The 22,867-nt window shown below is 44.2% G+C and overlaps 1 protein-coding gene across 1 annotated transcript in view; it reads right to left on the reverse strand.

Annotated features, from left to right (window-relative positions):
• Window positions 1-21,548: 21,548 nt before the first annotated feature.
• LOC142591047 (uncharacterized) overlaps window positions 21,549-22,867 on the reverse strand; it is a 79,955-nt gene continuing 78,636 nt past the window's right edge. The window contains exon 21 of the mRNA XM_075703423.1: window positions 21,549-21,668. Coding sequence (XP_075559538.1) covers window positions 21,601-21,668 — 68 coding nt within the window. The 3' untranslated portion in view covers window positions 21,549-21,600. The remainder of the gene's footprint in view (window positions 21,669-22,867) is intronic.

Below are 22,867 nucleotides of genomic sequence, written 5' to 3' on the forward strand. Positions count from 1 at the left end.
ACAGGGCAGGCAGTCTGCATAAAGATGCGGGTTGTTTGTCCCGTTATCCTGTTACCGACTGTCGTTCTTCGGGTACTGAATCCGTCGAACGTGTCTTTTGCGTTAGCCAGTTTGGTAAGCAGCTTCGGGATGCCTGCTCAAGGAAAATCATCAAACACTGGAATCCTCTACTAGGGACGCCTGTGTGCGCATGTTCACCATGAAGGACGGTACCTTATATCGACGTGACGTGAAATCTCCCATCGCTATCCCCACGTGTAGGATACCAACTGGAAAAAGTTTGATTAACTTGCCTGTCTTTCCTTCCTGCATTCGCTCTGACGGTACTGATATTCTCCTAGTTATACCATCGCACCTACGCTCCACAGTTTTTCGTGAGCTTCACGACACCAAAACCACTGGCCACCTTGGTGTTGTTCGCACAAATGACTGCGTGCACTGTTGCTTCTATTGGCCTGGCTTAGCCTGCTGAGTACGGCATTATGTGAGCGTTTGCGAGCTCTGTCAACGCCGAAAAAAACCGTCTAGGCTTCCTCCTGGTATCTTCACTCCATCGAAGTTCTACATGAACCCTTCTTCCGTGTTGTCTTGGACCTTCGCGGACCCCTTCCTGCAAGTGCTTCAGGAAACGAGTTGCCGTTGCTACAAATTACGTGACGCCTTACGTAATGACACGAGCTTCGCTAGAGCTGCGCTACAGACGTGGCGGACTTTCTCTACCGTGATATACTTTTAGCGCATGGTGCCCCACGTCAGTTGCTAACCGACAGATGACCCTACTTCATGTCTAAAATCATCGATGATATCTTGCGCTGCTGCTCCATGCAGCAAAAGATTGCCACATCATATCTTCTCCAGTCGAACGCGCTTACCTAGCCCTTGAAGAAACGTTGTACAGATATGCTTTAAACGTCGTGCCAGTTCACCACCCTGATTGGAATCTTGCACTGCCATACATTACGTTCGCACATAATTCCTCTCGGCACATCACTGCTGGACACACTCTTTTTGTTCAAACATGAACCAATTTTACCATTGGACATGTTTTTTCCTTCGTCTGTAACTTTTACGAATGAATATGCAGGCGACGCGATTTCTTGAGCTGAGAACGTGCGGCAGACAGCCCACAGTAGACTTCTTGCTTCGAAGAACATTAAGAAACGCCTTTACTACCAGGGACACCACGACGAACGTTTTGCTCCGGGCACCCACGCGCTACTTTGGTCCCTTCTCCGGCGTGAGGCAGTTTCTAAATATCTCCTTTGCTACATGGACCCACACCGCGTCCTACGAAGAGTGACTGACGTCACACACGAGATTGGGTTTGCCAGTGTCACTGCATATTTTGTTGCGTTTTCAGCAACGTCGACCGTCTGTCGGGACTCAAGCATTACCGCCCTTCCTCTGCTGCGGTTCTCTGATGGCACCAAGCCGGCTCTTCTGCCGATGGGGTTCATGCTGCGTACTACTCGAAGAAGACGATGACGACCCTTGTAGTTAGCGCGACGTAGCTACCATAAGCGGCGACTACGTGATCTGACGACGACGATATGCCTTGCTTTGTGTTGGCTGGCTTCCATGTCGACCGCTGCTTAGTACCCATGTAGTACCATATACGCAATATCCCTACCGTGCTCGCACGTAACAACATCAACACGTGCAATTAGCGAAACTTTTCCCTCGTTGAGATATCACGAGTGGTATACCAGAAAAACACACTTATTCTAGAGACCTTAGGGAATCTTCTCCCAGTAGTTCATGTATGAGATATCATCCTGTGTGTTGGCTGAAACCCACGAATTCTAGGGACAGTGTATATAGTTCTAAGGCCTGCCCATGCTGGGTATCCATCGTTATGGTGAGTACTCGACCACGCAAAAGATATCAGCTAGCATGTATAGTGGAAATTCCTCCCCTCCTCAACTCCTGCAAAATATGCTCTGGTAGTATAGCCGACACCTTGCCCATTCTAGATATATAAGCCGTATCAGCCGCTCCAACTTGTCTAAGACATATGCATGAACCCGTATATGTGAGATGACAATGCGTGAATGAATTGAATGACACGCCAAGCATTTCTTTAACTGGATGTATTTTAGATAATGTGTGTCACGACATGCATACATGACATCACGAGCATATCATAATATACATGTCAACAACATGACTGGCATGAATGTCGCGAATTAATACTACATGTATTTATTTCAAGCTATGACATGAATCCCATGAATTTAATGACATGTATGACAAGAATAACATAAATTCATGTCACGCATGCATGCATGCACGGCATGACAAGAACTCATGCCGACTCTAAGGACAAAGCTGTCTACTAACTTGGGCGGACGGCTAATGACAGCAATCTCATAAATAAGATGACAAGCATCAATGAATTGAATGACATGACATGCATTTCCATAACTGCGCGTATTCCGGATATGCGTGTGATGACATGCATGCCGAATTTCACATATTATGCCAACCAAGACATGATACCCATGAATGTCAAGATATGCATTACATGAGTGGCATAAATTCGTGTCACGCTCGCATGCAAGCATGCACGGCATGCCAATATTACCAACACAACTTGCCTACTTGTATTATGTACCAAGTTGTCTTCTAACTTGGACCGATGTCTGTATCCTCGTGTTCGTGAGAGCGAGATCGCCATTGCATTGTCATTCCAACTTCGTAACTCCACTCTCACCTCTGATTCTCGTGCGCCACTTTGCGCGGGAGCCAAATGGCGTGCGTAAGAAGATCCCGGCATTTGCGCATCGGAATATCGGGCAGTGGTTACATCTGTTCGAGCAGTGATCGGAGAGCAAGTTTCCCACAAGCCTTGATTTCTGAACGCCGGACACCAACGTACGGCCTTTTCGAAACTCTTACCGGACTTTCACGGCCCTTCTCGGCTTCACCAGGCCATTTATTCAAATATCGAAACCTGCTTCTTCCTCGTGCAGTGAACTTCCGAGTATGACTGATGCTGCACAAGATCCCACTAGGGCATCGTCATCACGCCACGTCGCTCGCCCGAATGACTACGAATAGACACGAGCTTCAGCTTGCGCTCCAGTTTCGCCACCACGTCGGCCGTTTGTGTCCTCCAAGTGAGTGCGCGTACTGCTGTCCGAGAGCATTTGATTGCTGCATTTCTTACTAATCTCGCACTTCCATGCAGCTCGTCCGCAAGAATCTGGTCGTTCGTAGGAATCACGCAGTCGTCGTTACCACGGTCGCCTTCTTGCTGCTGTCGTCACGCAGGCGCAATCTCGTGTTAAATCTAGTTCACTATATTCGCCTCGCACACATGTGTGCAGGGCTTCGACAAACACGTTGGTCAACCTGGTAATGCTTTGTGGAAACCGAAAAACGGCCGCATCGCTTAGCATGATGTCGATTCGCCCAGCCCTCGGGATATGCACATTTTCTTTTTAACCGCATAGGTTGCCGCACAATATATTATAATTCAATGAATGCGAGCAGTCCCTTTTTCGTAAAGGAGCTGCATATATGACACGCGAAGTTGATCGTTCATCATAATTCGTTCATTGTCCGCGAGCTTGTCAGGTCGTTTCCCGGTACCTCTGAACATTTTATTTCTCGTGTGACATTTGTCCGCAGACGCAGCCACATCATGTTGAAAGCAGAGCACCTTGCACACTGCACAGGATCTTCAGGGCCTAGCCCCGAGGCCCAGATTGTGGAAGCCACAAGAGCCGCCTCGGCGCGAAGTTTCTGGTGTTGCACTCTCCCATTAAAATGAGTTTACAAGGATGGGAGAAGAGACGAGAAGTAGGTCTGATCACGTGTGTCCCGTCAGAGGAGAGGTTACTGCGCTGAAGAAGGTGTGCTCTGTGGCGCTATTGAGTCTTTCCCGAGCACATTTGGCGTAATGGCACTACAGTTAGTGAGTGTTCAAGTAACGAACTTTGTAGCGGGACTTTGGTGTGTTGCCGATGCAGCGCCCTCTCACTGCTCGCATTGTGTTCTTCTTTCTATTTTACCTATTTTATTTATTTATTTATTTGGCGCTCTAAACCTTGTTCTTGGGGTCATTAGAGGGATAGCGATGTGTCAAGAATACATCATACATAATTTTCTTTTATGTAACTTTATGTAACACACAAATTCGCTATTTCCACGCTATTCTACATTTCTGCCATTGATGTTTTCTTTTTTTTTATTTAGAACTCGAAGTCGCTAGAGTTTATTGTTCATCAAAATAGACTTCTGTGGCTTATTTTCCAGGGAACTGGTCTTTACATAGCTTTCTCTTGCTCATTACGTGCTACATAAAAGTGTTTTTCCGAGCATCAAAGAAACCCGCGAATACACTCAAAGTGCCTTGTTACGACTCAACACCGCCAAGTGTGTTATTTCAACATTTCAACCGCCGCATCTCCTACCCGACATTAGCGCGGGGTGGACAACGACTAAAAGAGCAGCTCTCATTACCTGGAAACCAGAGAAAAGGATGAACGCGAGAACACCCGTCAACGAATGGATAAGTGCAGTTAATTAGACGAGTCAAATGCCCTGGCAGGCTGCGCGAAGAAGAAAGACAGGGTGGAAACCGGCTGCTGCAGGATTCCAGGTAAGGCCCCCAGCCCGACCTTCACCTTGCAGACTGTGCAAAGAACGGGGTGGGCCACGACGAACCAACCAGATGTCGCCGGGTGGTTTCTTTCTGCCGGGATGACTTCTTTTTACCCCAAATTTAACACCGCCTGGAAAACCAGTTTCTTCGAGGCGGACATACTGTGGGTTATGCATAGCATGGGTGTGGTATCGCAACGGAGTTGATGATGGTGATTTGCTGGTGGGCAGTCTTCAGATTCCCTAGTCGACTCGCCTAGGGAAGACCAAGGGATAAAAAGGAGATATTTTTCAGATTGTAGACTGAGTGTCCTGATGTGAACTGAGACGTTAACTTGCTCCTGCATGGAGTGCGCTTCTGCACTGTAGCCGTGTAAATAAGCTAAATAAACCATTTTGCCTTCATTTTCTGCAGCTCGACGTCGCAGTCGATGGGCTTGACGGATTCCATGCCCTGAGCGCCACCCTAGCCGCAACAGCCTCGCCAGTCGCGTGGCAATATTGCATGCATTTGCGGGCTCCTTTCACTCTTGCAAAAACACTTCCGTGTAGCACAACAGAGAGAAGTATCGACAGCTTTTTATGTTGCTCTACAATTTTCTCATTGACATTAGTCCTCTAATTATAATACTTGAGAAGGTGCCTAATTAATTAATATTCTTATTCTAATAAGCCGCAACGAAAAAAAATAGTTTGAGTATCTCCAAGCCACAAAAAACAACATTACCTTTGTTCTGTCCAGCTACGTGGCGTTTGCATATTTTAAAACTCTGGCTAAAATTAGCTGCGGCACCCTGTATATGCACAGTAGAACCATAAGTCGTGTTCAGCGTCTTGTATAATTTCCACTTCAATTAAAGTTATATTGAACTTAAACTTTTGAACTCTTCGAGAAAGTTTCCATGAGTAAGTGGAAAAACGCTCGTCTACTTCCACATAAACTACATCCACATACAAACGGGTGTGCCCGACTTCATATCCTGCATAAATATTTTTTCCCAATCGCTTACCAATTCTTCTTGAAGATTATTGAAAGCAAGGCAAATCAATTTGTAAAAACGCGTCAGGAAGTGACAGCTTCAAATGAAACTATTATCACAAGGTACGTAATACACGCAGGCAATGTCGGTAAGCACAATAAGAGAGCACGATATCCTTGAAGACCACATGCAACACGGTCGTGTGAAAGAGAATGGAATTCCGAATACTGATCCAGCAAGATGCCATTGCTTCAGCGCGAGAGCACTATCCAATAATAATAGTGCAAAAAGTACAGGTAGCTGATACTTGCCCGTTCTTCCGTCGTCCTCTTTAGCCGCTGGAATTGCAAAGAAAAAGAAATGCTCGATCTCCAACTCGTGTTGATCTCCAACGTCACAGGCACGTAAGGTTTACGACAGCTATTTGCCTGGGCTGACACTGCGGACTGTGTTGTACGTAACTGCCCATCTACAATCAGTCGCGTAATATTGGTTATTCACTGATCTACACGAGCCGAAATTTATCGTCAGCTAAAAGGGCCAAGACAACACAAGGTGGCATATCCATATCAGGTGTGCATAACATCCCTGGGATAACGCTAATCCATATCTCACGAGGTGTGTCAAAAACAAATAACGTTGTATAAGCTTCTCAAAAATGCATATGTTATTTGTTAAGGGGGAAACAGTGTTCAGTAATGTGCAATATGTGTTACAGCATTACTGAAAGGTATGAATACCTGGAGTTATCAGCAAAGTAACGATCGACGCGAAAAACTACAACACATCTATAGCTCAATTTGTCTTGATAGCCGGACAGCAGGGCATAGTAATGATATTCAGCTCGCAACAAAATAAATGTCTGATGTCAGTTCAGCAGTTGGTATAAAAATAAAATTCTTCTTTTTTCTTCTTTTTTATTGGAAACTACATTCCTTTTTTTCCCATATATCATACAATGAATATATATCTTATTTTACTCACCAGGGGCATCGTAGTCAGCATCGTCACTACCTGCGACAGAGACAAACAGAAATATTCCCCCACAGGTTATTTGATCGAGCGCTAGAATTTGTTAGGTGGCCTAGCACTTGTCCTTCAGTTCGGCAGTAATGTACAAGCACGATTCATGATGGTTCATTTCTTTACTCCCTTTTATTATTTGTTTCGGTTCCTTTAGTTCAAAGTGGAATGCTTTGCAATCTCACCGGCTACAATTCGTTAGACATTAGACAAATTTCACTTTGCTATAAAGTAACATCCGTCTGCACGAGCATACCAGTTCAACAGTTAGAAATGCATGCGCTATTTTACACGGACGATTTTTTTTTTACATTTCTGTACGCAATATGAAAAAAAGGCAGGCTATACTCTATTTTGTCTCCGTTGTAGCAAATTTCCTATGGAAGTTTGGAAAATAAGCAAGCATATCATTTTATTTTTATCTTTAACGGCCCATTATACGACACCATTATATCTCAAAGTATTAAAAGACCAAAAGCGCTATAAAGTAAGGCTATTCCAAGCTTTTCTATTCCGATTCTGCATTCAATCCTCTGCGATTGCTCGAAAACTGTTTTGGGCCACCACCACTTCGCCTGTCTATCACGCGAGGTCACGAAAACTGCGGTAGCTCCCCATCTGATACGACGTGTACACAATGATTATGTATAATTGGACTGAACAAAAGAAAAATAGTTGTTTCTGATTCGACGCCGTTTCGCCATTGGCCCTCTGCTATTGGTCAAAGCTTTCGGCATGCATCCACTTAACCTTCCTGTCAAACGACGTCAAAAAAACCGCGAAAACTCACCGCGTCATGGTAACGTGCACACATTAAAGATACATTATTATGCCGAAAGAAACTGCCTTTTTGCTGAGTAGCAGTAGGCTGCCCCATTCCGAAAGGAATAAAAAATGGCTGCCGGCGATCGCTCAGGCACAGGCTACTCGCATCTGTCCGAGATCATGGGCTTATTTGCATATAATAAGCTTCTTGCGTGGCCGTGTAAAGTTTTTGAACACTATCCGCACATTTACGACCTCGCTCTTCCAACCATTCTTTGCTGAGGATCCGTTTTAGTGGTATTCTTAACCTTACGTTGCATGCCGCCGCGATTTAAGTAATTGAAAGCGATAAGTAAGTGAAAGCGGACCAATCGCAGACGCCACCCTCTTCATCCGGTTATGTATTTTCAGTGCGCTAGCTCGGCCCCATCGAAACTCTCTCCAATTGAGCGCGCTCGTCACCTCGGGGCAGGCAATTACAAGAAAAACCTCAACGTAGGCAATGTTATTCATTTCGAAAGCAATGTTACCTCCTATAAACTAGGAGAGAGTTTGGACTATTGAGGCAGCGCTGCGGGTCACCGCCTGATCCTTGCGTCGGCGGTTACGCATATTTGACGTCAGGATAATGGAATAAAAACATATTGGAATTGTTTTACGATATAGGGCCCTCCCCCCTCCCGAAGTTTGATACCTCATAACTTTATAATTTTTTTTTATTTTGGGAAATTGCCGCAAGCAAAACACGAGACTTGAACAAAAGGACAACACGAAGCGGTAACAACAGCTGAAAACAAGATAGATCGGTGAAAAAAGTGGTATGTGTTATGGACTAGTTCATCGAAATTTGTTCACTACAGATTTTGCAATAACGGCGACTGAATAGACAGCCTAAACATTTGATTAGCATGTTCTCTTTATCCTCCTTAGCGGTTTTATCACTCATCGTTTACAGCGAAGCTTTTAGCCTCTCGATGGTTGCCGTTCTTCGCGTGTGCGTCCGTCAGCAAAAATGTGGTCCAATCCCGGCGGCAATGCAGGCCAGGAGCAATGGCTCGTATCCCCGTAAGGCAGAGGCTTCACGCACTGAGCAAAGTGAAGCGAACAGGGCATACATTCTTTGGGATCAGGCTTACAACATCGAGAACGGCGTACGTTTTAATAAAGAAAAAGCAGAAAACGAGCATCCGAACCCCATAATTAACAATAAGAACCTCCTGATAACAATGCGAACTGCGCAGCGCTTCCCAGTTTCCGTTTACCGGTAAAGAATACTGTTTCGCAAGCTGCCGCGGCGACGGCAGCTTGTGACGTGGGGATGGATGTCCATGGTCGTTCTCATATAGAAGAACCAGCCAGCAACTTGTTTCAATGTTGTTGCAGTACCGCTATTGGCGGCGGCGTGCTGTAAAAATTACAATTATTACCAGTACTCGAAATCAATAAAGCATTGCAGACCCCCATCAGCAGATGTAGGGGTGGTTTTCAGCAGCGTCACTGGACATCCACTTTCGCAGGGCCAGAATGGCGAGTCAGTTTTTTTTTTACATCAGGGCGTCACACTGTTTGTTGATCTTTTGTTGGAGTAAAGCATCATTTGGAAGCTTTATATCGCTTCCAGGTTTGTTTCCTAATATCTGCTGTCTTTATCTAGGCTTTACAGCCGTAAAGTACTCGTCTGCTGTTTTCTTTTGAACGCAAGAAGTGTCATTCACATCGGCTTAATAATTATTTAGTTCCGAGCATGTCGGGGCCCAAGAAGTATTTCACTTGGGAGATCAGTGCCAAATTTGTTCTTCGGGCAAAACTATACACGGTGTGCATATGCAGGAGTGTGTTGAACTGCGCTTCTTGGTGCACGTCTAGAAGGTAATCTAACAGCGTAAAACACGGAGTCGAGTGAAGGCGACGGAGACGGCGCTCCGTCTGTCGGTATCACTCGCTGTGCTGCGACTCGCAGTGGCGTTTTGCCTAAAACTTAAAGTGCTATCAAATTGCATTAAACAATCGATTTCTCGGTTGAAGCGTACATAGCGAAATTATCGTAACACATGTAGGAAACTTGATGAACTCGATGAACTCGCTTGAAGATAATAGATTATCACAGATTCGAAAAGGCATTTTTCTCTATCAGCGCTGATTTACCATTTCCAGTTTCTGCCACTCGTTCGCGACGAGGCGCAACACTATCTTGCTCCTGCTTTGTTTTAATTTGAATGTTTAATCAGACGATCTTAGAAAAGAAATGGCAATAATTACCGTTGATCTTATCCGCCAGGGCTCTCCTATGATAAAAAGGGAGAAGGAAGAAGTGAGTAAATAGATAAACATCGACTGATCGTCTGTACTTCCTGCGCAGGAGGACAGCTTTGGAAATTTGTCAGCGCCAGCGTGGACACGCCCACGAATACTTTCTTGTCTCTGCTTTCTTAGGGAACGTCCTAAATGGCGAAAATCCGTAGAAATGTATGCGTTGCCTAATAGCAAACCTCGTTTGAATATGGTCCTAAATTCATTAGAGTTGAAATATCTCTTTTTCTCTCATGTCTCGCACCGAGCACATTAGTAACTGCTAAAGTTATTGTTATGTATTTATTTATTTGTTTGTTTGCTTGCTTGCTTGCCTGTTTATCTCCTTTTGGTAGATTTTTTGCCCTGTTTTAATTGGAGAATGTCATTTTGTCCTAACACGACTTTTATGTGGACTATTTACTTTCTTCTTTCTTGCATTAATTAATTGTATGTTTCCAGTACGTACCAGTATCTTTCCTCGCCAGGCGAGTTTTCGTCGAACACTTCACCATCATTCATTAATTGAGAATACAAAGCCTATATCAATTATTCATTTTATTTGGTGATTGTACTCTTTGAAAGATTCCTTCAATGCGTAAGCGTAGGCTATCATTTTCAATGAAATTACAGAGACAACGACTTCAGTAATGGTCGAAAATCTAATTCCCTTAATCGAAAGGAATAAATAAAGTAAACCTACGCCATATGCGAATTTCACAAAAGCAGGGGGAGCTCCATGTCAGGCTCGAAAACGAGAGCGTCTTGTCCAACATGTGAACAATAGTATAGGAACAACTTTAACGAGATCGAACATACATGATTCATCTGTTTCCTCGACACCCAATAGGTTATTCAAAAAAGCCACAAAATGCAATATCTACAACAAAATAGGCTCTTAATAAGCCAAAAAGTTAGAAGCACTCACGACGAGTAGAAGTCATGGAGATCCCGTAAAAAAAATGTTAATATTTTTTAAAAGTAAACTCGAGATCTGACGCCTGGTATTCAATACAACTCTGTTGTGCGTTTATTTCACGCAGTGACTACATAACTAACGTTCTCTTTGTATAATTAATAACGCATTCACCGCTATTTCATTCCGCAAGCTGTACAAGGAAAGCGGACAACAAGAATACTTTGTCATATTCTTTCGCTGTACTGTCGAACCCAAATACAAGTAGGCCCGCTGGAAAGAGGGAAATATTCTCCACATCAAACGCGCGAAACATACTACCGATACTCAGGCAAAATAACGAACTTGACGTCGGATGTATCAAACTGCAGGCGTCTTCTGTCAGCCCTACAAAGCCGCTTGCACGCACAAATGCAGCTGCCAGCTGAGTAATTAGATAATTTCTGGATTAGTGGAGGCAAGTGGCTAGCGTATGCAAGAACTAGGGGCCACGCTACTGCGCATGCGCAGGCGCTTACGTCCGTGTCTGCAAACGCGCAGTATCGTCGCCCCTAGTTCTTGCGCAAGCAACTAGCTTGAGTCCCCTAACCTAAAGATCTATTGCTCCGTGGTAGAAGTACTTTCGGCGCTGGGTGCGCTGCGCCAGTATAGAGTGCCGACGTCGAAGGGAGCGGACCGGAGCAGGTTTACCTCACAGAAGGCGTCGTCGCTACTTGGTCTGAGAATTCGTTAAAAGAGCAGGCAAAATTTGCTGCCTCCTAGACATAGTGTTGTTCTGAGTGAATGGATTCCTTTGTTTTGCGTTTTTTCTACACTGGCGAAACCAATTCCGTGTATATTACATACGTCACAAGATTTCTTTTCAGTGCGCTGCAAGCGAGTTTGGATATATCCGATTGCCTTGTATTTGGAATTATTTTAAGCCTATTCGTTCTTACACCTGGTTTGACTGCATCACGACTTGAGTAGCTGCATAGGTTCCATCAGAGCGCCTAAGCCAGAATTATTCAAATTTTAATTTCGCAATCATGATTCTAATAATGCCTAATATTAATTTCATGTCTGTTATCAGAGGCTGGCAATGCTCTTTAAATAAATAAATAAATAAATAGCGCACCCAGAATTGAGCCAAACAATGCCTGATTAACGCTCCTGGTCTGTCTGGTCATTGGAACTTGATGCAGTCTAGGCATGAAAACAATAGCGTTCGGGCCCGCTCTTTCAGACAGTTTTCAACTGCGCACACTACACTTCTGTAATGGCTTGTAAACATGATAATATATTTCCTCAAAAAGTTAACTAAACCAAAGATGTAACAAAGAAGTATGTATGGTCAGCGCGAATAAAACATTTTAACCTCCTGGGACATGTGTGCAGTACACAGTCTACGAGAATTTCCAGAACACCGGAGTCTGACACACCGACAGAAGGATAGTCTTTGAGTGGTGAAACCCCAATATAGAAGTCGTGTCCTGGACCGAAACACCATTCACCCTTTGCCTCTTCCTTTCTGGTTACCGGCTTTACTTTTTTAATTCCATTTGCATTCCTTCAGAATTTCGCGAAAATTTAGGGGACCATCTGCCCGCCTTTCTGCTTGTCTGGGCTCTTGCCATTTTGTTCCTCTTGCCATGTTTTGGTCACTCGGCACATGGGTGCATGGGTACATGGGTGCATCGTCTTATGGGTATAGCACTAAGCTGTCGTGCTGAATGAACAGGGCTTCAAATCAACTAACGGAACAACTTGGTGCGCTATGTAAGTGGCATTGTGCATGTACCGCTCTTCGACAGACCGCTCTCTCGCGCCAACTTGGGTAACTGGGTAAAACCTGGCTGGTGCTGGGCAAAATCATGCCCGCGGCATATGTACTGAGGCAATCTTGCCGGTATATATATTCACACGGCATCCAGCCATGGACTTCGAGGTGGCGTCGCCAGATGGCGCAACGTGTTCAGTGAACAACACGAGCGAGAAACTCGGCTGCATGCACGCAATATGGTGGTGGCAGTACGGTGGGTGGCTATTTTGCTTCAGTGCTAATTGCATTAAAGTCGACATCCATCGAGTGACGGATCCTGCCTGCTGTTTTTTAGCTTACCACATAAAACTGCCACACGCTGGGATAATGTATTAAAAGATGTTGGTTTCAGGCCGTTACTTGTATTCCTGAAGTGGAATCCCGTTTCTCTTTTGTAGAAGTTCATGTTTGTATATCAAGCATGGCTACGTTTCACTATATGGGTCACCTCTGGCGTTTTTTTTACATAATAACATGTCAAGTTCTTTGATTCCGAACTTCTTTGTAAGTACATTTCAAATCAGTATCATGTGTCGTAGTGCTATAGCCGAAAAAGTTTGGCAATAGCTCTATACTTTGCACACACGTGCTTCACCTTAAGGTGTAGCCACGCTCTTTATTTCTGTGTTCTCTGATGTTGTCTAGTATCAATTCGTTGTTCTGAAGCCGTCAGTGACATCTGCAACTGAGTGTCGCTGAGTGCGGCTTCCTGTGACGCCCCCTTACATTTGCTCTATAGCTAGTTTCTTGGGAACTTTTTCAAGACCAATAATAACACATTTATTTACGTTGTCGGGATCGCCGAGGTGCAGCCGATCGCTAATTGAAATTGAGCGTTAGCAGCCGGTTCCACGTGACGATGTGCACTGATGACGCCGGCTGATAAGTCACATGACCACCTGCGGATCATGGAGCAAGCCTGCCTAAGGCTTCATAAGGCATCGCCGACCGGGATCAGCGGGGAGATCGCTACGGGCCATTGCAGCAAACGAGCGTGCGTGAGGCCCAATCGCTTCGCCGAGACCAAGGTTAATTGGTCAGATTTCAGCTGTTGCAATGAGGCTGCACAAGTTTCGCTTATTTCTGTAGAGTTCGTTTGTTGCAGTTTAAGATTGGCTAACAAATTCGGTGTTACCGTCTACCTCTGCTGCTTCTTCATAGCGAGGACTACATTGCACCCCGCAACGTGTATAAACAGGCTGGTAGAATCCAGGCTGCTTAAGGTGACAAAATGTGCGCCTGTTTTTGTGGGATATTGTGTACTTCTACCAATTTGGCAACAGGCTTTTCTTATTTTGAGTGGTGACCAAGGCTAACATTGTGCCCATTCTTTTTTTCTGCTCAGGCCTACAAGTTGCACATTTATAGATTCAACTGCCAATAAGTTAGTGATAGTGTGTGTGTGTGTGTGTGTGTGTGTGTGTGTGTGTGTGTGTGTGTGTGTGTGTGTGTGTGTGTGTGGGTGTGGGTGTGGGTGTGTGGGTGTGTGGGTGTGGGTGTAGGTGCGCGTGTGGGTGTGGGTGCGTGTGTGTGTGTGTGTGCGTGTCTGCGTGTGTGTGTGTGTGTGTGTGTGTGTGCGTGTGCGAAATCCTCCCCCTCTTCATCGCCAAGTGCAGTGCACGTAAAAATAAGTTTAGAACCCTACGTTGCTTTTCGTTCACAAAATATTGAGGCCCTCGTATTTTGCAACGCATTCACACGAAAAGCGTCATTCACACAACATCGTGAGACTGTGACGTTCACATCTTGCGTAACCTCAGAAAACAGCGTCGAGCCAGCGATGGCTCATAAAAACAGCAAACAACACACACCATACAATGCTCACATAGGACATTAAACACTGCCATTTTTGTGTGCAAACCGTAAATAATCTCCTACGCGCTGACACATGGTACCGCCCAGAAGGAAACAACAGCAGGAACTTCTCAAAAGAAAATTTGGAGTTAGAGGCTGTGTGCATGTTGGGGTAAGAATTCTTGTGGTACAACGACATAAATGTCAATTCCGTGATCCGACACATTGTTTGGCAGTGCTACTTTAGTTTCGCGCCATGTCGGAAACCCCTGTCATCCGTCTGACGTCTTGTTAGAATGACAGACATGACTGTGTCACGATCACAGACATCGTTATTGCCTTCCCGATAAGGCTTACGATATGCGTGTTTTGCACCGTATTTCGGGACGTCATCTCACTTTTGTTTCCGATAGGCATCAGACTAGAGAATGGACTAGACGTCCATTGAAGTACGACGCGAGAATGCAATGAAATTCACGTTAAAAGAGACAGAAATGTCGGCACGTACGTTTTCTCGAGGCCCAAGAGACCCAGAAGTATGTGCGCCGCGACAGCGACAGCGAGTCGCCCGAATGACTTCCGCACCATTGTTGCCTTCTCAGTGAAAGCCCAGTTCCCGCGTATTTTGATCACATAACCGGGTCATCGCACGCGCTTATGGACAAACTCCTGTTTTCAATTGGGCCGTCACACAAGCACTCGCAGAAATAAAGTGCGATAAGTCCAGTCTGATAGTGCCTTCCCAGAACGCGGTCGAAATGACGCAGCCAGTTCCCCGACAGCTGTTTGTTGCTAGGGCGTAAAACCTTATTATCCTTCCAAGGACACGAAGCAACAGTTGGAACACGCTTTGTGATCAACGTGTGTTTCTTTGCCACATTGTACGGTTTCGTATTTTTAGACTTTTCGAAACGAATGCTGTGAGTTCTGTATTATATTGGCGCGAGCCCTCTGTTTGAAGCAATGGTTAAGTTTTGCTCTTTTTGAGAAGCATTTGTTTGGGAGGTAACGACAATTATTGAGCGAGTTGTGTATGCTGTAATGCCCGTTTGCTGTTTACGTTTTATTGAGTTGATGCTAATGCGCTAACTATTTTTGTTAGTTTGATTAGGCACTGCTGCTTGCCACACGTGCAATCTCGGGGGCTTTCTTTTCCAGCTGCTTCACACTTTGCTCCCGAGGTAACTAACTGAAATGTTTTGATTTGCTGCATATTTTCCTTTACATAATTTTGACGCTGCATCTCTGCGAGGAGCGAGGCACTAATAATGAGCGTTTTTCGTTTACTTTCGTGAAAAAAAGCTTGGTTAGTAACAGTTAGTTTCCTTAACATTATCCGGCTCCCCTCTGACTAAAGTACATTAGCGGTGACAAAATAGATATAGGGTTAGTTTCCTCCAACAGAAATAAAGCGGTGACCAAACTGATGGTGATTATCCTGATTTATTAGCATTCGCTTTAAAACGAGGCAGTGGCAAAGAGTCACCTAGCCTCTTCCAGTTTTTCAGGTATAACATACATTCCTTTAATTCTACTATTTCTATACGGTCCCCTAACCTTTTCCCTCTTCCTAATCCTTTCTACAGCGACGCTGTATGTGGTTAGGGTTGAATGTAACTGTCATTTTTGTGCGTCAAGAAAAGTACACCTAGGTGAGTGTGTGCCGATCCCAGAGATAATGCAATAACAGGCCGACCGGCAGAGGGAGTGAAGCAGGCTTCGATCACCCCGTCCATGATGATGATGATGATAATAATAATAATAATAATAATAATAATAATAAGAAGAAGAAGAAGAAGAAGAAGAAGAAGAAGAAGAAGAAGAAATTATGCGTGAAATAATTACATCAAGATGGTTTCAAGTCGATGGGTACACTGGAATTGTTTGTGAACAGCACATGAACTCACGAGAAGGAGGCGCTACCACATACTCAAAGGACAAAGTGTGTCTACAACCCTACACCCTTGACTCGCCAGTGGATAATACCGCTGACTGCGGGGATGTCTGTGATTTGCTAACCAACGATAGAATTGTGATAGCCGCTGTGTATATATCCCGAGGTAAACAAACCGAAGTGGGAGATCGAGAAGTTCATGGTAACCTACTTCGCATGGTTTAGCCGTGATGACACTACCCATGTGATCATCGTTGGATAATGCAATGAGGACATTTTCAAACAAGACAAAAAACGGCATATTCAGTTTGGGCCAGAATAGTTTGGTTTGAAGTGCCGCGCCAAGCCAAGTCACTCAACTCCTCGATAACTGTCGTGTATAGATTTAACTTTGGCCAAAATTCTGTCCAAAATTGTAACCAAACCAATCAATGTATACCACAGTAATCACAAAAGCATCGTCACTATCATTCCTAAATGATTAAAATAAATACATGTACCCTTGTCAAGCCCTGTGTGGTGTGCGGCAGCTTCGTTAGTCATCCACTTACACAGAGTGGAATGGCTCCTCCAATTTTCTTTCTCTTCCTCCAAACTTCTACATATACCTTGTACCGTTACGTATGGCTGTAATGGATCTGGCACCATATTTCTTCCATGCTTTTTGTTCCAAAAATATTCTCAAATTATTTTGCTCACCTCGACTGCACACCAGTTGATGCTCCCATACACTTAAAATCCAAGCATTTCTGGAAGGTGCATGACAGTTGCCTACGGGTCTCGCTGGGTCACTGCGCTCGCATTCAGTTAGGATGCGCTGATTTGTCCCCGATTTCTGCTGCAGCAGACACATCCTCATTTTGTTCTGAACATTTGCTCCGTTATTTTTTTGTCCTTAGCCCACCATGGCTCGGGCTTCAAATAGCAAGACACTGTCGTTTGTGTTATCGTACAGATTATCGCTTCGAATTTCTTCCCATTCTTGTAAACTTTCGTGATATATTTATTTCCATTTTTTATCCAATTTTCTCTCGCTGTTCTTTCTTTCTGTCTTGATGACTCCTAGATGTCTATATACGCTTTTAATTACCCTGTACTTGGTTGCCAATTTTCCTGACCTCTTCCTCCATTCACTGTCCACGACATTCAGTTACAGGTATTTCTGCACTTCAGCCAGCCATTTATTTTCATCCACGTTGCTGAGTGTTTCTTCAAAACAAATTTTGCTCTGCGCTTCTCTGACTTTAAAACAGACCCAACCTTTGTCACTCTGCGCTGCCTCATCTTGTTTTGGTTTCACCGTGGACTGCCAAAGCCAACCGGGCTACCGATCTTTGGTCAACTTACAACTTCGACAAATATCTGATTTTAAGCACAGAATGAAATTTCTCAGCGTTAGCGCTTGCGCCGGTACTCCTTTTCAGATTCCAGGCATCACCTCCAATTTGTTGTTGCCCAATGGTGTTTCGTGTTTCAATATTGCTGAATTCCGCCTCCCATTTATTTTCAGTTTATGTTGAAGGTTGCTTGAGTAAATCTTTCCTTCGTTTGTCTATACGCCCAGGTATTTATGTTGTGTGACTATGGGTTTGACTTCCTGTTAAATTGATACCACGTAATTATTATCTCTTCATAACGATCAATATTACCGTTTTCTCCGTGCTAAATTGAGGGCCTAGATTATCCGCTGCGTTGCCACACATCTGTGCAAGTCTCTAAATATCTTGCATTGTCCACAAGTAGCACTATGTCGTCCGCGCACATCAATCAGCCCAGGGACAGTCTGTTGTACCCTTTGGCCATTACGAATATAAGATACATCAAACCTGGAATACTGCTTTTCAGTCGTATTTCTATAGGTCTTGACATAAATCGTAAAGAACAATAGAGACGGAGGACATCCATGCTTCAGTCCTGAGTTAATTTGCTCCACTTAATTTCATTTCCGGCCTTCCCATACAATGTGTATGCAGTTGTTCCTATGCATCTTCGCTCAGCAGCTCCACGAAATTCACGTCTGTGTCTTGTCCTTGAGAATAACCCATACCAATTCCCTGGCTATGTTTTCGTAGGTTCCCTTAATATCTAGAAATGCAATCCGTCAAGTCTATTCCGAGCTATTGAAATTTTTATGCACTTAGTAGACTATAATTCTCTTCTAAGCGTCTGCCGGGGGAGGACCTATTCCGTAATTCCCACAATATATCGTTTTCCACGCTCAATTCGACAGTCTTAGATTTATCGCTTGCATTGCCATTCGGTATGTCACCGGCGTTACTCTAAGTGATCTGTAAAAGCTCGTCTTATCCTTACCACATTTGCCTTTCTTAAATAATGTTCATCTTGCTTGCACGCCATTCAAACGGAATTTGTTCTGTTTTAATCGCTAGCACTATGGTAGTGCTCAACAGTGCCTTGCTCATTCGGCCTAGCTATATGATTAGCTGCATAGCGATTTGATCGGGTCCTCAGACCGTGTTATTAGGGACATTTTCTCTGCGATTTTTTTTCAGTAAACGTTTCTGTTACGCTAAATCTTGATCACTTCGACATATCTGTTGTTTCCAGATCACTATAAATCGAACTACGCTTTCTTTCTTGCCGAAGTTGTCCCTAGTAACGTCTTTGATGTACCACAACGCAATTATCTCCTTCAAAGACGTGGCTGTCTTCACCCCTGATAGTCGTTTTAAAATTTTTGTTTGCGGCTCCTAATGCTCTTACATGGCTCCAGAATCGTTTTTCCTCTGCAATTTAAACTTGAACTACTCACTATAGACAAATCTCTATTTAATTAACCGTGAAGCAAGCAAGACTTCATCATCATCATCATCAGCCTGGTTACGCCCACTGCAGGGCAAAGGCCTCTCCCATACTTCTCCAGCAACCCCGGTCATGTACTAATTGTGGCCATGCCGTCCCTGCAAACTTCTTAATCTCATCTGCCTACCTAACTTTCTGCCGCCCCCTGCTACGCTTCCCTTCCCTTGGGATTCAGTCCGTAACCCTTAATGACCATCGGTTATCTTCCCTCCTCATTACATGTCCTGCCCATGCCCATTTCTTTTTCTTGATTTCAACTAAGATGTCATTAACTCGCGTTTGTTCCTCACCCAATCTGCTCTTTTCTGATCCCTTAACGTTACACCTATCATTCTTCTTTCCATAGCTCGTTGTGTCGTCCTCAATTTGAGTAGAACCCTTTTCGTAAGCCTCCAGGTTTCTGCCCCGTAGGTGAGTACTGGTAAGACACAGCTATTATATACTTTTCTCTTGAGGGATAACGGCAACCTGCTGTTCATGATTTGGGACTGCCTGCCAAACGCACTCCAGCCCATTCTTATTCTTCTGATTATTTCCGTCTCATGATCCGGATCCGCCGTCACTACCTGCCCTAAGTAGATGTATTCCCTTACGACTTCCAGTGCCTCGCTGCCTATTGTAAATTGCTGTTCTCTCCCGAGACTGTTAAGCATTACTTTAGTTTTCTGCATATTAATTTTTAGACCCACTCTTCTGCTTTGCCTCTCCAGGTCAGTGAGCATGCATTGCAATTGGTCCCCTGAGTTACTAAGCAAGGCAATATCATCAGCGAATCGCAAGTTACTAAGGTATTCTCCATTAACTTTTATCCCCAATTCTTCCCAATCCAGGTCTCTGAATACCTCCTGTAAACACGCTGTGAATAGCATTGGAGATATCGTATCTCCCTGCCTGACGCCTTTCTTTATTGGGATTTTGTTGCTTGCTTTATGGAGGACTACGGTGGCTGTGGAGCCGCGATAGATATCTTCCAGTATTTTTACATATGGCTCATCTACACCCTGATTCCGTAATGCCTCCATGACTGCTGAGGTTTCGACTGAATCAAACGCTTTCTCGTAATCAATGAAAGCTATATATAAGGGTTGGTTATATTCTGCACATTTCTCTATCACTTGATTGATAGTGTGAATATGGTCTATTGTTGAGTAGCCTTTACGGAATCCTGCCTGGTCCTTTGGTTGACAGAAGTCTAAGGTGTTCCTGATTCTATTTGCAATTACCTTAGTAAATACTTTGTAGGCAACGGACAGTAAGCTGATCGGTCTATAATTTTTCAAGTCTTTGGCGTCCCCTTTCTTATGGATTAGGATTATGTTAGCGTTCTTCCAAGATTCCGGTACGCTCGAGGTCATGAGGCATTGCGTATACAGGGTGGCCAGTTTCTCTAGAACAACCTGGCCACCATCCTTCAAGAAATCTGCTGTTACCTGATCCTCCCCAGCTGCCTTCCCCCTTTGCATATCTCCTAAGGCTTTCTGTACTTCTTTCGGCGTTACCTTCGGGATTTCGAATTCGTCTAGACTATTTTCTCTTCCATTATCATCGTGGGTGCCACTGGTACTATATAGATCTCTATAGAACTCCTCAGCAAGACTTCATGCCGTAATAACTGGTTCATATCCTCCTTAATGCCACAAAAAAGACAAGATCCAAAATTTTTGCGTCAGTGCTCCTTTAACCCTGTGCTATAGGAGCAAGCTTTAATAACGAAGTTCACATGGCAAATGTAGATGCTGCGACACAACACGCAATGTTTGCTGGTTTGCGCTACACGAAGAAAAAAGAGACAGGTGCTCACCGCGTTGCTGCGAGCTTTCGTTCAATGCACAAGCTACACTTGAACCTCGTTATAACGGATTTAAAGGAGGAGCCGAAATTACTTCGTTATGTGGACTACACTGCACACCAATACATTGATGCCTACAAGTTTCACTGTAGCCTACAAGCATCACTGTATGCCTACAAGTAGGCACACAATAATGCCTACAAGGGGGAGAGTAGGAACGAGGGGGGAGAGGGAGGCGCCCGCCCGCCCTGGCCGCTGTATCTTGAAAGCCACCTGTAATGAGGACAGAGTTCACCCTGTGCTGTGTTTTGGCAGGCGCAAGATGCAGCATGAAGGTCAATTTACTCGCTCCTGCTGCCGCGTTCCCTCATTCCAGTGTTTCGACAGCGAGCTTCCGATGTCATCGAGTGAGATGTGCTCATGTTTGCTTGTGTGCGCGTGACACCATGCTAGGTCATTTAGTTAGCATGCCTATATTTACAAGTTTATAGGACAAATAAAACTTCTATCCTTACTTCACATAACTGTCCACCAATTTGGTATCGCAATTGATGGTTTCCCTTTTGCGCGAAACTGCGACACCTTGTTAAATAATTAAGCAGGCACTTAGTAATACTTAGTAACTTCGTAACAGAAGAGCCCTAAGGAGGAAACCCTGCAGATCTCATAGTCTTATAGTGTACACGGTTTTTCGGACAGCTTGGATAATGTTAGCTTGGACACCTTGTACAGCTTTCACAGTAGAACCAGGCGTCTGTGGTGCTGTAAAAAAATATGTGGCTCTTTTCTCTTAGCCTTTGAAGATTACTATTGCAGTGGCTGTCGATATGACTGCGAAGAATTAGATTCACAACCCTTAGGTCTCAGAAAAAGCTTTATTTCATGGCTATAACCGTGAAACTACACAAAGTGACTTGATTACCACAGGCTACGTATGAACGAATTCCATGCATCTAAGAAGTGAAATCCACTGTGTGAAACGTCATCTGTAAGAAGTGAAAGAGAATGAAATTTTTATTAATGAGGAAGATTACGTCGAAGTACAAAGGTACCAGACATTGTACATGGTCACTGAGTGTGTAATGTGTTCGTCTTCACATCTGAAAATCTTACAAATCTCTTCAATTATCATATATCAGATAGTTGATGAAAGAAAGCTCCGAGTTTCATAATTAGCAATCGGTGTAATAACTTTTTTGTGGCAAATGTGGTCGCAGAATGCTGCAGACATTGAGAGAACTTGGGCCAAGTTCACACCCTCAATTTTGCTTGCAAAGTTGAAACTTTTTTCTTTTCTGTATTGGAAAAGTTCTTGGTTTGTCAATTCAAAGCAAATTAACATGTTTTACTGGTTCGTTGGGATCACATCGCTCTGTGGTAGACCGTCATCTCGATCCGTCCTCAAGACCAGAAGTCATCTTTTAACAACGCAATTCGTTTCCTGTTCTTATCATTCATTACACTGAGTGCCTGACCCTGATGATAGCAGCAAGGCCGTGGTGTCCAAGCCAGTGACATAGGACAAGACGTATTCAAAATAAAATGCTCGTGCTTGTCTGGTCAAGACCCTTCTTTACGCAGTTCCCAAGATGTGTAGTGATGTGCACCAACAGGGGTGGTGCAAAACGCTTCTTCAAAATGAAATTTGTTGCGGAAAAATATGTTTGTAGCACTTCGGAGGACATATGAGGCCCACCATCCTATGTTCGCCCACTTAGAGGACCAGTTTTTCTGGTTCTAGTGCTTCTTTCGTTAACAAAAACCTACAATTATGTAGTCTTTCCTGTTTCCATTAAATAGCTTGTGTTTGCAGGCACCACAATGGTTGTCTAGCGCGAAGAGAATCATTCAGTTCGCTGTTCAGGCAACCCAAAGAAACAATGAAATTGCTTTTATCGCTACAATCCATTGTTTTCAGATAGCGTGACATTTTTGCGGCATTCTTCAAGTTCGAAAAATCGGAAGGCGACTCTAAGTGTGTTCATAGCAGGTCACCAGTGGTGGCGGTATTTTGCCTAGCAGCCTCAATACACATGCAAGTCGAGGCTCCATTGAGCATAGCGGCCAACTTACCTCGTGTGAGGCCCTACCCAGCACAAGAACATAAAAAGTACGTGCACTACTGGAGAAATCAAGTAAATTTTACAAAAAAGCCATGGAATTTATAAACAGACAGCCATTTTTT

The sequence above is a fragment of the Dermacentor variabilis genome, chromosome 8 (genome assembly GCF_050947875.1).
Source record: "Dermacentor variabilis isolate Ectoservices chromosome 8, ASM5094787v1, whole genome shotgun sequence".
Classification (NCBI taxonomy): domain Eukaryota; kingdom Metazoa; phylum Arthropoda; class Arachnida; order Ixodida; family Ixodidae; genus Dermacentor; species Dermacentor variabilis.